This window comes from Brienomyrus brachyistius, chromosome 15, assembly GCF_023856365.1.
Source record: "Brienomyrus brachyistius isolate T26 chromosome 15, BBRACH_0.4, whole genome shotgun sequence".
Taxonomy (NCBI): Eukaryota; Metazoa; Chordata; class Actinopteri; order Osteoglossiformes; family Mormyridae; genus Brienomyrus; species Brienomyrus brachyistius.
The window spans coordinates 5812407-5829161 of NC_064547.1; the positions used below are offsets into that span (position 1 = coordinate 5812407).

Sequence of the window (16755 nt, forward strand, 5' to 3'; positions counted from 1 at the left end):
TATGTCAGACGGGTATTAGCTAATCTTGCTTTATATTCACAGTTAACAATGACGTTCATCAGCTAGCTATCTAACTATCAACGTTAAATTGTTAAAATTAGTAATATAAAGCAAACCAAGGGCAGTGGTTAGCACTGTTGCCTAACAGCAAGACGGTCCTGGGTTCGAGTCCTTTCTGTGTGGAGTTTGCACGCTCTCCTCGTGTTCGCATGGGTTTCTGCCGTTGGCTCCATCCAGTTTCCTTCCACAGTCCAAAAGCATGCAGGGTAGGCTGATTGGCACGTCTAAATTGGCCCTGTAGTTGTGTGAGTGTGTGCAGCCTGCGGTGTGTTGGCGCCCACCCAGGGTTGGTTCCTGCCTGCGCCCGTTGTTCCCAAGATAAGTTCCGGGCTCTTGGCGACCCCAGTGGGGAGTAAGCAGTCACAATAATGGATGGATGGAAAGCAAACCATACAAATGACCCTCATGAATATAAATATCGACTATTACAAACCTAAATTCTAGTTAAATGCCTTTTCATTGGTCAAACGCTATCAGTAGACAGAGGAGAATGGGCGTATTCCATCTATAGTAAAAAGTCAAAGTCATGAAAAAATAGACATACAGGGTTTTCATTAGACAGTGGCGATGCATTGCATGTATGTGGAGACATGTTCTGTTACATATACCGGTATGAGATCACTATCAGGCACAAAGAAAGCTGCTTTTACTTGCTAGGTATGCATACCTAAAAGAAAATCCCCAAATTCTAGTCTCTGCCTACTCATGTTGAAAGTCTGTGTCAGACATGACTGTCAGCAAAGTTTCGCCGACTGCCACAATGCCGGGGATGACTGTTTCGGCTTCCTTTGATCCACCTCCATAGATATCGGTTTCCTTTTGTCATACAACATCAGGCAGGAGAACCTCTCACCAATCCCGACACAACTAAACAAACCAACCCGACTCGGACACCCTACCGTCAGCCCGTCTCCGCTTCTGATCCCTGCGTGGTATCCTACTGAAGGGATCGACACTTGCTTCTTGACAGCAGGACTAATTCCTGCAGCGTACTCCAAGCCAAAGACAATGTAGCATTGTTCGCACCGAGTCCTCCCACGTGCGCCAAGTACACCAGCTACTTTGGGACAAGAGACTTCTGCCTACGGATTGGCAGCTGACAACCGATGGCTTGCAAGTGTCTAAGGGACCAGCGGCACTCCCAACACCGAACGATCAAATCTCTCCCAACCACGGCCTACAACCACCAAATAAAACAGCTCAGATCCCAAACGTAAACCTGACCCGTAGACATTACCCTACAATTGTGTTTTGAACCTCAGCCAGTCAGTCAGAAGTTCACCCATATTACTTCCAGCTCTAGGCATGAGAAGGCTCACTTGCTGTCCAGGAAGTCCATGATAGGCTGCAGCACGTTGTCGGCGTCCTGGGCGACGCTGCTACAGGCGCTGGCTGGCACATTGCCCGTGCCCTTCACCTGGCTCAGGATGTCACCCATCTGCTTCACACACTCCTCTATGTGCGGCTGGAAACTAACCAAACCCACAAGACAACTGCTTTAGTGGATTCCGTCCCTTAAAAACCATATGACTTCAATGCCAGATGTTCTAAGCACGCCACACTGAACATGGAAGGTCATTACTGGCACTTAAGCAACTACCTATCGTACATAAGTGTTCTTACTGAGTACTTATCCAAGCAAAGACCTGGGTATCCTGAACACTCACCTGGTGGCAAAAACCCTGCTGAGATCATCCAGAACGTTGTTGAGTTTTACCTGTAGCTCCTTCAGGATATCGCTGGCCTCCACATTAAGCTACGAAAGACAGCCAGTTAGGTGGGGGACATTTCACATAGAGACACGGTGGCACGCGAGCGTGAAGGTGACAGTAGCAGAGGGAGCAGTGAGGCATGCAGGGAAACACCGGCTCCTGCTGAAACCGAAGGCAAGGACAAGCGGGCCTTAGCAAAGCCACTCACATCTTTCCCTCCCATGGCCTCGAACATCTTCTCAAGCTGGACTCGTAACTGCTGAATGTTGTTGATGAGGATGCAGGGCTGCGAAGACGGAATTCATGCACACATGGAATCCACTCCCACCAGGGATATTACCATTTAATATTTTCTACCATTTGATTTCAGGTTATACACATAGTATCCACGATGTTTTGAAGCATCTTTCAGTTCAGCTCAGGAAGAGAGTTAAGAGCTGAATATTTCCATCCCTGGCTCCGGGAATTTCAATGAAATTCGAAGAAATTCATTCAAATAACTTTTAAAGAGACATCAATCAACAAATTATGTGCCAAAACTGACAAAAAATTACTTACTTAAAGAAGTGCTAATCTAAAAAATAGATGACTTGAAAGATGTTTCATTTCAGCCTTCATAAAAACTTTGAACTCACATTCACTAATTTAACGCCTCCTCAAAACACACAGCAAGACTTACCACTTTCTCTTTGGAACAGTAATTGGCAAAGTCCTTAGCAATAATGTCAGCATAGGAAAGGAGAACGTTGCTGATAGTCTGAAGGAAAAAAAGAAGTAGAACTGAAGAATATGGACCGAGGACCAGAGTACAAAGTTTTCTGTGCAAATGTAGTAAATTTACACATCATCAACTAATACTTCAACAAATATACAGAGTCACTCTGCATATTTACAGTACCAGTTAAAAGTCTGGACAAACCTGTTTTTAAAGCATTTGTCTGTATTTTATTCACCTTATAGGTAAAAGGCTCGGAGGTAATTAAGTAATACATATCAAGTATCGCAACGACTAAGTGTTCGACAACTCAAAATTTTCACAAATTTTGGACAGCCTCCTTTTGCTTCGATAACAGCATTGCAGACTCTTGACATTCTTTCAGTCAGCTTCCAGATTGTACCCACCTGGAAGGCTTCTCCAACATTCCTGCAGGAGTTTCCACAAGTTCTGGGCACAAGTTGGCTACCTCGCTCTTACTCCTTAATGCAACTCACGACAGGGTGGAATTGTGGGGGTCATCTGTCACAGCACTCCATCTCTATCCTAATACTTATTGTAAAACCTCAAGGTGTGTCTAGGATCTTCTTGAAAAGCCAATGATTTTCAGTAGATATGTCCAGACTTTTGACTACTACTGTAAGTTCACGTCAACAGCTGTGATGTCAGTAAGAAAAAGCATCAGGAATCAGTAGCAGGCTAAGTGTTGCTAGTTCAGGATGTGCATACGCTGAAACACTACATGAGTGATACCTTAGCAAACCTCTTCATGTAATGACCCACGATCTGAGGATCAGGGCACTCTAACTTCTTGATGATCTCGAAGCTCTGGTTGAGTTGAGAAAAGACATCCACCACAGAGCAGGAGAAGAGGGCGTGCTCAGAGGTCTGCTGGAACTGCAGGTGCAGAGAGATAGATGGAGATGGATTTTAAGCTTGACAGATACGAAAGGACAAAGGAAACAGAGAGACTACAAGGGCCATTTACAGACCAAGACAGGCAGGTGGTAGCTGTTCAGTCTGGCAGTAATTGGTTCGGGGGAAAGTCTAAGGACACTCCCAGTGGAGACCTGGGCTAATGAATCGCGAACAACTCTTATTAGCTGCCCTCCCTTTCGGAGATTTTGAGAATTACCTCATTAATTCTCTACAACGACGGCGCTATTGAGCTGCACAGATGGCCTTTCCCTGCCCACCTGGGCTCACAGACCTAAAGCCTCCCATGCATGTTTGATCACGCAAGACTCCTCCAGGTTCCAGACTTTCTAGCCCTGCCACACAGTTTAGAACCTTCCGTCCAATCTATCCCGGTGCTATCCAGCTCAGAGCGCCACTGTGTCACACAGCTAGTGGGCATTCTTGTCTCTGCCCGCTTTTTCAGTCGACCAATTACAGCGATTTCATGAATGTGATGGGGAAGAGAAAGAGGTAGGGGGTAGAGATAAGAGTGACTCAAACTCACGCCATCCTTTTTGTCTCGCTCCAAGGCGCCGTGCAAGAAATCCCTTGAGACTTCCTCGTTCTCATCCAGCCACTGAATCACAAATGGCTCGAACCACCTATAAATACCACAAAAGCACATTGCCACTCATGTCAGCACAGGCTTGATTTAAATAATAACATATAATTATCTTGTATTGCTACAAGGCTAACGCTTGTCTACCATTGTTAATCGCATCAATTGTATGAAGTGTTGAATGCGTTGGTGGGCTTCGGTGTCTGACAGGCCTCCGATGAGCTGTACTTCACATGTTGGCAGCAGCATCGCACCGCATGACACACACATACTGTGGGGTGTGTCGCTGTACTCACGCCGGGTATTCTGGGACGCGGCTCTTGAAGAAAGGCAGGTCTTTGCAGTACTCATTGTACAGCCACTTCACCTTGAAGTGTAGGTTCATGTAGTCCGCACTCTTACACAAGCGGTTCTTGTCATGCTCTGAGAAGGGAGGATAAAAGGCAGAGCTTTCAATTAACATTCTTTGAAATATTGCCCATTAAGAATCAGACGTCTTGGGACATTTTCTAAACTGGATGCTACACATAAACCCTTGCTTTAGGGCAGCTTTGTGCCCAAGGAACTATTGGCCGTAAGGACAGAAATCAAAGGTGGTAGACTCACCCTCCATAGCATACTTCATGTCCTGAGCAAACAGGTTCCACATCACCTCTGCGCTGATCTTCCCTACGTTCAGTTCCTGAGGGAACCTGAGGAGGCGGTAGGCCAGATCATGAGTAATGTGCACAGACTACTTGAACAATGAGGATTATCCTGTGTACAAACTGAAAGTGTGACTACTTACTGGTTGAGGCAAGGGGTATAGGAGTTCTTGTCCTCCTCTATAATGGACACAATAAGGGTGATGAGTTTGGACCAGAAGTCTAGGTTCTTGATGCTGGGACCTTGTTCTTCTGGAGGAACTTCCCCCTTTTTGTTCTGGAGACACCAGCATATCACAGTGATAGAATAGATTAACATTTAAAGACATAAGTGTAAAATATAATGAATATTGCAGAAGTACATGACAGCGAGCCACAAACTATATTTTAAAATTTCTTGCACAGCTTGGACAGCATAAGTGTTCCACATATCCAACTGACCGGGTCAGTCTGATACTCGCGGCTGTAGAGCTCGTGGCAGTTGTTGAAGATGTACTCATAGGTGGAGTTCAGGCAGGCCTTCACACAGTCCTTCACTACCTGACTGGCTCGAGGTGGACTCTGCAGTTCCTGGACCTGGGAACCAGTGACATTGATTGAACCAATGACATTGAACCAGTGACATTGAACCAGTCCCTGAAAACATGGAGAGATTGGCGTGACCTAATAATTTGTCACCTCGGACAACTAAACAGGGAATTAAATAAGAAAGGTGCGATTAAGGAAAATGTGAAAGGCAAAGGGAGCAATTTAAACAAAATGGGAGACCAGACAAGGACAGACAAGGAGAGCAGCTAAAAGCTAAAAAAAAAATAAAAATAAATAACGCTAAATTTGGACAAGAATGGAAGGAAAAGAGAAAATGATACCTTCATTCTGAAGAAAGTGATACTAGTAAGCAGGTCCACTGTGGATTTCAGATCCTGCAGTCTCTCAGTACTACTGGCGGGGAAGTTGTTCTGTACACCAACACACAAGCAAGCAGAGGCAGACAGACAGACAGGCGCACAGGTCAGGAGGCTGGGCCTTGAGATGTCTGGCAAAAAAATCTGCATCGCCAGTCATTACCGCCCACACTAAACTATGGCCATTCGTCAGACTGACAGCATCCAAGATTACTGCGGGCAAATGAATTCAACAGCCTATGTTTAATACTGTTAAATTTGTATGCAGATATCATTGTAGACGTAAAAGGAAAGATTTCACTGTAATGTGGACCTCGGTCCTCTAAAGGCTGATAAATAATAATTAATGTATAGGAGTGAATAACGATACCCGGTACATGGAGAGGTCAATCCGCAGAGAGTTGTGCAGCTGGTCCAAGAGCTTGACAAAGCGTTCTTTCTGCGGGCATATCAGACATGACCAAAAACACAGACGGGGTTAAGAGAGAAACACTGGAGCTTGAAACATGGACTGAGCAATTCTGAGCTGGTATTTTCCAGAGGCGCAATCCTTAAATAATGAATGCAAGAGGAAGGTCAGTGTCTATGATTCACTCCTAGCTATGTATTTTAAACACAGCGGCAGCCCACACGACTATCAAACCCGCTATGCGCGATGCGACACCCAGCGCCTGGTAAACATGCGAGACTTGGCCTGGCTTCTGCTTGCATTGGACGGTGGTGGGGGGGGAAGGTGTCTCTCTCGCATGCTCTGCCTTGCGAATTCCACGGGCAGCATGGATCCATGCAGAAACTCACCCCGAAGTTGGAGGCGGCGAAGCGGTCGGAGGCGGACACGTTGTTGGTGGCTTGGGTGGTGTGGGCGTAGTAGGCGTTGATGTTGGCCAGCAGGGTGCTCATCACCGCTGGTACGCCAGGGCACATGTACTTTGATGACAAGCAGGCAAAGTGACTGAAGCCGGGTGCAGGACACAGAGAGCGTCGGTTAACCCTCACGGAGCCAGACGCTGGGGCTTGTCACTACAGGATCCGGCTCAGCCGTGTACGCGAGTCGCGCATGTGTCAGCGTTGCAAAGCCAAATACAAAAGCAACTAATAACTAACCAAAAGCAAATGAAATGCAAAAAATTACACGACGGGCTTTGCCAGTGTCAATACAGACAATTGTATCCATTTTCTGCAACTGCTTGTCCTATTCAGGGTTATGGGGGGTCTGGAGCCTATCCCAGATGCTATGGGTGCAAGGAAGGGAACAACCCAGGGTGGGGCACCAACCCATCACAGGGCACCCACCCAGACACCATCTACTCACACATGCACACCTATGGGCAGTTTGGTAGCTCCAGCTAACCTCAGCATGTTTTGGGACTAAGGGGGAAATCCGAGTACCCGGAGGAAACCCGGAGGAAACCCCACGATGCCTCGGGAAGGAAATGCAAACTCCACACACGGAGGCTTGAACGCTGGTCTCAGAGGTGTGAGGCGACAGTGTTAACCACTGCACCACCCCGCCAACCAGGCAACCAGCTATTATATGAAAATGCATGCAAATACATGAGATGGACCATATCTTTCTATATTTGGTAAGGGTGCAGGTTTGGCAGATGGTCTGAAGTCCCTTATTACCTGAATAGTTTAATACTTTAATAGTTTAACACTGCAGAAGCAGATTGGCAGCGTAAGTGCGACTCAAATCCACAGATGACTCTGATCCCGCGCTGACAGGCTTCACTCCCGTTCCCGCCACACAACGCGTCACATGACTACGTGTTACACTGACACAGTGTTGAAATGCACGTCACATTCCCAGAGTAATCATGTTAGGGCATGGCTAAGCAAACGACTGACGAGACGATGTCATGGTCTGATCGATTCCTCTACGGGCGGCTTTGATGGTGTGACTGAACTCTTATTACAAAGCACAGTGTCTCAGCCTGAAGAACAGACGCCACATAAAACTTACACTTACGACTTGCTATTCTCGTAGGAACTTTTAATGCATCATCTTTAACATTAATAGAGGACTCTGTCTCTCTGCCTATTAAGGGGATAGCCAATAAACCCATTACAATTATACAACTAGTTAATTATTACTGCTCACATTATATTATAGCTCGCATATATTATTGCAATTTTGCTGTCCTGTGCTTAAGGACATAGTCAGTTACCATAACTGTTGTAAGGCAAGGAGTAAAATGTCGATGATTTGCATTCACAGAGGGTTGCAGTATGTTGGGGCTGCATCCGAGGGCTTACGTCATGGCCTGGTAGATGGACTCCACGCCGTAGCGCATTGCGAACTCATCCACGATCTCCTGCGGCGTCTCCTCAAAGTACACCTTCCAGGCATCGTCACCCTTGGCATCCGGGATCTTCACCACGCCGTTGTTCTGACCGTCGGTCACGTAGTGGAACAGGTGCTGCCGGAACAGGCCGCGGCCATCACCGAGCGGCTAACAAACCGCGCGGGCGAGTACGAGAACGCCGCCGTTCACGGGACGGCGACAGCGCCAGGTGGCGAGCGCGCACCGGCCGCTACCATTAGCTAGCGCGAGAGCCGACTGTCTGTCACTCATTACCTCATTCCCTGCTTGGTCATATGAAAGTCGGATGGAGGTGTGAAAGCAGGAAAACCCTGCGGTTGGCATCAGGTTCGAAAAAAAGGCACAGAAACACACTTTGTATGCTGTAGGAAAATCTGCATTTCACTTGCAATAAATTTGAGCAGCATAGTGGGCAAGGAATAAGCTAATTCAAGGAAAAACAGAAAACAGGGGCTAGTCAGCTCAGTTTTTACTTGGGTGAATTTTTTGGATTGGATTGATGTGTGTAATTGGTTGATCACAATGAGGTGAAGCCATTCAGTTGCACTAGAGTGACTTCAGCGCTGTGAGTATGGCATGTAATGCGGGACTCACCTCATGGAGACAGGTGTACTGGACGTGGTAGGGAGCCACTGTCTCCTCCCCCTTGATCTCCACACTGATGTGCATCCGAATGGCCCCAGATACTGCAGACTTATCTGTGCGCTTGTCTGAATGGTGTGACCAAAGACACCTCATTATGTCTGACTTTTCCATTGCATTTTCCGTTATGCTCACAGCATCACTCGCATTTAAGAGTAATGAACCACAAGTTACTCTGGTGTCCCAAATATTCAAAGGATTGTGTACATTTCCAGCCATCATACACTCTGAAGGCTTTTCATCTATGATGCAGTCTCGACTTACCCAAGTTGTACCACACGTCCATCTCCCCGCTGAGGGTGCGCACCTCAATGATGGTCTGCCCCAGGAAGTCGTCGGACTCTCTCTTGAACTTCTGCTTGACCCGGGACTTGATGTCGTCATCCTCATCCCACACCCGCACTTTGATGCGGTCTGATGAGTTGTGGCACTCGCTTTGTGGTACAAAAACATGCACTCTATGATGTGTCTGGCAGCAGACTGGTTTTTTTTATGGCTCATCGAGGTGGAACCATTACTTCCACAATTTAATAGACATTCTGAGGCTCTTTATATATCTTAGAGGAATACTGATACCAGATGTAATGGTAATTACAAAGGCGATTCTGAATTTCCAAATAAAATAGCTAAAAATGTCAACCTGAAATGTGAGCAGGTGGTTTCACTGGGGTCAGTCTTCACAGAGAGTAATACAATGCTCAGGGTCTTTAGACTCCTTATCATACTCAAGGATTACACTTTTAGGAGTAAAGTGGAGCATAGACTCTGAGCAGCGGACCACTGAATCATCAGTTTCCAACAATGGATGAGGACCCGTTTGATACCATCCCATAAGCAGCCACAATGTTTACTGATGTACTGTGTCAGGGTTTCGGCCACTCAGTCATTTAGAGAATAAATGCCGATAAGTCCAACGCAATTCAAAGTGATCAACTTCATCCTATAGTGAAGCCTTACTCTTCCAATACACTGTCAGAAAAAAAGTATCAATTTGTACCTCTGAGGGCACAATTACCTGGTACTGGGGCTGTACCCTCGAGGGTCTGCCAATTGTACCCTAGCTGCAGGCAAATGTACCTTTTAAGAAACATGAATGGACTCTGAGGAACATTTTTATACCATTAGGGGTAAATCAATGCTGCTTGTACCTTGTGGAACAAACTCCACCAGGGTTGTAGCCTTTATTAGAGAGGAGCATTTGAGAATGAAGACTTCTCCATCCACAGGTCAGAGAAGATTGGCACTGAATGGTTTGATTAGACATTAAGGGAGGTTCTGGATCTCTGTCTGGCAGGGATTTTCACTGCCACCCACAAGATGTCACTTTTTAAGAGCAATGGCCTCACATTCCTCAAGCACTACTGTGGACAGCTGCAGATCGAATGCCAAGGTACAGAAGCTATTCGGGTGGTTCCTTGTGGCCCAATGCCCAAATAAAACACTTAATGTTGGTCTTTCTTTATTTGGATAGATACTTGCAGGAGGGGCAGTTTTTTGGAGGTCAGTATAGCAGAAAGGCTGAGTAACCTTTAACTGCCAGGCATACAGTCAGAAGGTGGGAGGAATCTTAAGCTGCAATGGTTGCACTTAACCTCGAAGCTCTGCCATACTCACAAATGGAAGTTCTCGTCCCACACAGGATTCAGATTTCCATAGATAGTCTTAGTTCTCTTTTTGGTCTTCCCGACTTGAACGGTGACATAGGGGTCACTAGAGCCTGTTTTGTCCTTCGCCTGGAGACCCTGGGCACACAGAACTGTGGAGAGCGACACATTAATTGTTGTACCTGCAAGTGTAGGAGGCAATTTTAAATCGGAAGGAGTCGCCTTCATGCTATGGGATCCTGGCAGTTGGTTTCCTTTACCTGCTTTAGGTTCTAGAACACACTCGTCACCCAATTACATTTACAACCAATGAAAATCCAACTGAATTCAAATTATTTTTATATAGTGCCTTTCACAACAGAGTCACCCCAAGGTACTTTACAGGGGTGTGTTGGGGTACATTGCAACATCGTCAAGACAGAAAACTACAAAAACACGGAAAAGGAAGTACAAAGAAGAGAAAAAAAGAAAGAATGAATGAATAAATGAATGAATGAATGAAAAAAAGAAAAGAGATGGATAACAGAGGAAAAGAACCACAAACTCCCAAGTAGGAAGAAAAAAAGACTTCTGGGGTTCCAAGGTCAACTGGCTGGCCAGCCCCCCCAGGGTACGCTGACGTTACCAGGCTTGCTTGCTAAAAGCAAGACGCAAACTGTGATCAAGGGCAAAGCCAACATCTATCAATGAGTCAATTCTTCACATTGGCCTGTATAGGGTGGCAGATTGAAGTCTGCACACACAATGTTACAGCTCAAAAGTCACATCTACCATGAATCCAAAAGGAACAAAAAGTGTTGAAAGGGCAAAATATAGAATGATATTATTTGATATTACTTTTGAGTATTAAAACCAGTTATAATGAAAAGGAGGCTGTGAAGATACATAAAACATGTTTACATGGGTTGCTGTGCCTGAGTCTCCCTACCTGTGATGCTGATCTTAGCCGACCACTTGGAGGTACCGTCCAACACGCTCTGCTTGATCTGCTTCATCTGCGTGACATGGGTGGCCTTGACCACGGTGAAGACTTCCTGGATCATCTCGAAGATCTCCGGTTTGTTCCGCTCTCGGATCTTCATGCGGTCTTTCAGCACCATGATGATGTTCTGGGTCCGGTCCTCTGCCCCGTGCTTGGAGCTCTTCTCCGCTGCCCCTGAGAGAAAAAAATGGAGCGGAGAAGCTGAAGACATACGGCGCTTTGCATAAAAGGGACATAACTCCACCGTGTGTCTGACATTCTCCTTGCCTCGTGTGGTTTTGATGAGGAATCAATGCGGTTGACGCGCATGAAAAACGAACAGATTATCGGCATGCATTAGAAAGATGCGGCTGGGTTTCTGCTATTCATCTTGTGTTACTTCGCTGAACAGATTGCGCAATATTAACGCCTGCCAGCATTCGCAAGGTTGAAACATGCCAAGAAAGCTCTTCGCACTTTTGGATGCGAATCAGGAAGCGGGAGCTTCATAAGCGACACATGGCGGCACCACAGACATGGGGAAGATATTCAAGGTGGTAAAGGAGGGTTCTTAATTTAGCAGGAGATAAACTGAAGAAGACTGTTTCAGTGTGGGTGGGACAGTAAAGGATGGTGTGGGAATGAAGTTATGCAATGGAGGGAGGCGATCTTAGATGAGGAGGGCCTCACTTTGCAGGCAATCAGCGTTGAGCAGGTCTTGGCACTTTTCGTGGCACTTGACGCCACACTCGGTGCAGCGCATGCCCTGGCGTGCGATACCCCACAGGAGTCCCTCGCACTCATAGCAGTAGGTAGGTGTGGTGGCAGTCCACACCTCGAAGTTGTGCGGCGTGGTGCAGGAGATGGGGTAGATCAGTGCCTGAAGTGTCTTGCGGTACACGTGGCTCTTCTGTGAGTGGGTGGGGGGGGGGGGGGGGGGGGATTCAGAGAGAAAGACAGACAAGGTGCCCGAGATGTTAGACAAAGACACCGGAAGATTGGGGGGGATGGCCAAGGAAGTCAACTGACATGACGAGGAAACGCCGAGACGATCACTGACCAGCTCTTCGTTGTTCAGCGTGCTGGACGCCAACGCGGAGGTGATGCCTGCCTTCCGAGAGTTCTGGACCAGAGACTGCAGGCACACATATGGGGAGACACAACCGAGTAAGACTTTCACCCGCATCGGGCTTCATTAAAACCACATGAAATATTACAAAAATCAAGCAAATACTCATTACTAACAAATAAAGTCTCTACACACCAAGGAATGTCACCAGGGGCTGACAAATAGTAGCTATACAAGTATCCATTCCTCAGCTGTTAGTAATTTAGCACATAATGGTCTGGCACAAAATAAACAATTCTGTTCAACAGTGGTCCATGTAAAAAAAAACACTGGCAGATGACAAGTACGTGGGAGACGTGCATATTCACACCTCATCTGATCTACTGGTGTATAAGAATACATGAGGAGATGTGTTTACGTCCATAGGCTTAATGTAAGAACTGGCGCAGTGTGGTTCCATGAAAGAAGACTACCATGTAGTAAGAGTAAGTAGCACACGGTCATGGGAGGGGGGGGGGGTCAGGAGCGGTGTCCCTGACTCAGGGCTCTTGTGCTACTTACCATGGCCTGTGACAGGCAGGTCGGGAACGGAAGGAACGGGGGGAGAGAAAGACAGTGTTAGGCAGAACATGGCAGACTTCTCTGGTCCAGAAAGACTCACATGAAGAGCCACAGAGACCGAAGGACAGACAGGAGAGTAACAGAGGGAGGCTATTGGGCAGGGGGCTTAGGGTAAGTGCATGAAGCTTGGGAAGGCCGAGAAAAACGAGATACAACAGACCAGTTGGCAGGTGTGTGAAATCAGTGGAGGTGTAAGAGAGATATAGAGGAACCTGACAGTCCTTTAAGAGTAACATCAAAATACAAGAACACTTGTTGTGCTTCACTTTATACTTTCCCTGTGCGGAAATATCATTTCCGCATTACCAAGACCTCCCAACCCGGCCCAGACAGTCCACGTTCTTACTCGTTTCCAGCTCCCACAGTTGTGAGTGAGCAAAAACGTGGACTATCTGATTCTCCCCGAGGAATGGGCAGGGAAACACTGACCTAGACCACCCAGGCAACCGAAAAGTGTGTGCTGCATTAAAACAGAGGGACTGTTAGACTTTCGAGCACAATATGCTAATTCCTCATTTCAGAAGGATTCCTGCCAATGTGCTCAAATTTCACACCGTCTTTCTGCATAATTACACAACCGACTCGTCCCCGGCAGAGCGAGTGCCGAAGGTTGTTAGGATACGCATGGAATATGGATAGAGGCTGGAGCTTTGAAAGAGAGCATTAGTGTATATTAAAGCTACAGAGACGACGAGGCTTTTAGGGCCTCCTGAAAGCAGCCGCGAGCCCTTCGCATGAATCCTCATCACAGCACGCTTCTCACTTCCTCCTGCGGGGTTTTCGTCATCGCGGCAGCACCTGCACGGGAAGCGGGAGCAGCCAATGGCGAGGCACTTTTCATCAAAAGGCCGAGGCTGAGTAGCTTAAAAGGAAGGCGATGGGGGTCTGTGCTTTGGGAGCGGGGAGGCCCGCTCCTGATGGCTTCCCTTTTGCCATCTGCCTCTCACTGTCTGTTAGGAGAAAGCCTCACTGATGCGGTCGCCTGGCAGCGTAACCACGGCAACAGTGGGGGAAGGGGGGTCTGAACCACCGATTTGCACATGAGGCCGACTCAAAAACTTTGGCCCGGGCACAAAACCAAAGCACACACTTCACTGGATTCAGACAAATACAAAAGTAAAAAAAGGAAATATTGCATATTAACAAGGATGGGAACAAGTCACTCTTTGGCGAGTCCGAGTCAAGTCTCAAGTCATGTGCTCTCAAGTCCAAGTTGAGTTCTAGTCTCGAGTCATGTGCTCTCAAGTCAAAGTTGAGTTCTAGTCTCGAGTCATGTGCTCTCAAGTCCAAGTTGAGTTCTAGTCTCGAGTCATGTGCTCTCAAGTCAAAGTTGAGTTCTAGTCTCGAGTCATGTGCTCTCAAGTCCAAGTTGAGTTCTAGTCTCGAGTCATGTGCTCTCAAGTCCAAGTTGAGTTCTAGTCTCGAGTCATGTGCTCTCAAGTCCAAGTTGAGTTCTAGTCTCGAGTCATGTACTCTCAAGTCCAAGTTGAGTCCAAGTCTCGAGTCATGTGCTCTCAAGTCCAAGTTGAGTCCAAGTCTTTGTATCATTTTTACAGTGAAGTCATCAAATTTGTGTCTCGAGTCCAAGTCAAGTTGTGAGCCATGTAACTTGGGTCCCTACCAATTTTTTTTTACCCTTTGTGATTAAAACCCACTTCATAGGCAGAGGCAGGTTGAAAGAAGAATCTCCACTCCATTGCAGTTGTCCTCACACACAGTTTTTATGTGTGTGTATCTCAGGAGTCCTTGCATTCAGCAACAGAAAGTTCATTTACACTGAAATTATAAAATGAACATTATGGTATACAGAAGGGGGACTATAACGTAAAGTAAGTCAGTTTTGCCAAGTCGAATCACAAGTCATGAAATTTGTGACTTTGGAGTCAGTGACTTGAGTCCCCACCTCTATATATTAGTACGCATATAAACCTACATCATATTTGTATTTATACAAATACAAATATCTATGATATTATATATCTATGAGGCAGAAATGAGCTATAATAACTGCATGAAACTGAAGAGGTGTATTAGTGGTGTGCTATTTGTGCTTGCCTGGAAATAAGTGCGGGTCTTTTCCAGTGTGAAATCGCGTTATTTCTGGATGAACACTCATTGGCCGCCTGCGAGAGCTCAGGCCCATAATGGTGGCTTCATTCCCTCTACAGACATGCAAATATGCTCAATCACTGCGGGGCCTAAAAAAACCCCCGAGAAGATAAAAGCAGACGGTAGCTTCAAGAAGGTCTGATGTAGCCCAGGGGCAGAGCTGAACTTGACAGGTGCCCCAACCTGTGAAAGCGGCTGACCAACGGAGTCCTAGCAGAAGCAGCTAAGAAGCGCCTGATTGGGTGATCAGAGGATCGCTCACGGGGGTGCAATGGCAGCCCAGGTTGAGGGACTGTTGCTGCCACGACTCTGGGCATGGATAACACGCCCTAGCAGCGTGTCTTCAGCTCACGGTGCATCTCCACTCAGCACCTTTTAACCTGTATTTTACCTCCTAATGGAGCCGTGGTGGATGATGGGAAGGAGGAGGCTGTATGAAGGGACCAACGTGTGCAATGGACTTGACGTATGCTCAAGTGGGCACAATCACACACTCCTTTAATTACCGACACGCCTTGATTTGTGTTAGAACAAGATCCTAAAACTAAAAATACAGCAATGAAATCTGTTCATATTTTTAACACTTATTTTGCCTCTATACACACATACACATATAACGGGAAATGTTCATCGCTGTAGTGCTTGGATTTTTAACCCTGTTATTTGCAGAGCAGTGGCAAGACGTCCTCAGACATCATCATCCGATACGAATACAAGAATGCAGAATGCCCCGCCCATCTTTAGTTCTTAGTTATTTATGTGATCGTGCATTAGTGGTAGGCGTTCCGTAGCTCTGGTCTGTTTTCACTAGGGGCCTTTACTGAAAAACCCCTAATGTAGAGGAAAGCTTAAAAGCTTTTGATCAGTAGGAGTTTAGAGAGGGAGAAACGGGTATAACATAGACGGAGATTAGGGACAGGCATCCCAACGACGGAGACCATCCGGTAGTTCTCACCAAGTCTCTGACCAGGGGGATGGCTTTCCTCTTTCGAAGATCTGGCATGCTGTCAATGCTATAGAGCGCCCCACCTGGTCTGTAGAGAAACAGCAGCAACAAAGTCACTTTCAAGTCATGCACAAGTATTAAGTCCTCAGTGTCCGAGCCACAGAATGAGTAGAACCCAAGGCAGGATGCGTTTATAACTGCAAATGGTTACAGCATTTAGAGGAGTGAGGCAGCAATTTATCAATCTCTTCAGCATCCAATACGGGGTTTCCCAACAGGGTCCTTGGGGATCCACAGACATCATTTTGCTCTCATCTCAGCTCCAGATAGAAAGGGAGCAAAAACACAGACTGTCTGCGGGCCCCTGAGGACCAGGTTGGGAAACACTGCTCTAAAAGCATATTCTGTACAGGGGCCTGGAGCCTATCCCAGGCAGAGTCAGGCAAAAGGCTGGGGAACATCCCGGATGGGATGCCAGTTCATCACAGACACATGCACACGTTAACTGCATGTTTATAGATGTTAGAAGGGAAGAGGAGTGACACGGGGGGGGGGGGGGGGGGGCAGTGTTTCCCAACCTGGTCCTCTGGGGCCAGCAAACAGGCCATGTTTTTGCTCCCTCACAGCTCCCTACTGGGGAGCAGAAAATGTGACTGCCAGGGAGCTGGGATGAAACAAAAATGTAGATCAGCTGGCGGTCCCCGAGGACCAGGTTGGGAGGCACTGCATTACAGGATTCTGCTTCGAGAGAGAAATCCTGAAATACCCATTTGATCATATGAATGAAAATAAGAGTTGAGGAGCAGCCAATGAGAACACAGCAAAGCTACTCAGTCAGGAAGGTTACAGTAAGGTAAAACTCAACAGATCTTTGTAATGGAAAAGGGCCTAATCACTTTAAGAGGCAATCCACTCCAAAACTGTTTC

General features: G+C 46.8%; 1 protein-coding gene across 1 annotated transcript in view; it reads right to left on the reverse strand.

Annotated features, from left to right (window-relative positions):
* unc13a (unc-13 homolog A (C. elegans)) overlaps positions 1–16755 on the reverse strand; it is a 49467-nt gene that overhangs the window by 13970 nt on the left and 18742 nt on the right. The window contains 22 exon segments of the mRNA XM_048976642.1: positions 1380–1532; positions 1728–1816; positions 1981–2058; positions 2452–2529; positions 3241–3384; positions 3950–4046; positions 4300–4426; positions 4610–4695; positions 4791–4924; positions 5089–5223; positions 5517–5606; positions 5923–5991; positions 6351–6504; positions 7809–7972; positions 8471–8586; positions 8783–8952; positions 10133–10274; positions 11051–11278; positions 11774–11993; positions 12144–12218; positions 12714–12719; positions 15838–15916. Of these exon segments, the coding sequence (XP_048832599.1) occupies positions 1380–1532; positions 1728–1816; positions 1981–2058; positions 2452–2529; positions 3241–3384; positions 3950–4046; positions 4300–4426; positions 4610–4695; positions 4791–4924; positions 5089–5223; positions 5517–5606; positions 5923–5991; positions 6351–6504; positions 7809–7972; positions 8471–8586; positions 8783–8952; positions 10133–10274; positions 11051–11278; positions 11774–11993; positions 12144–12218; positions 12714–12719; positions 15838–15916 (2634 nt within the window).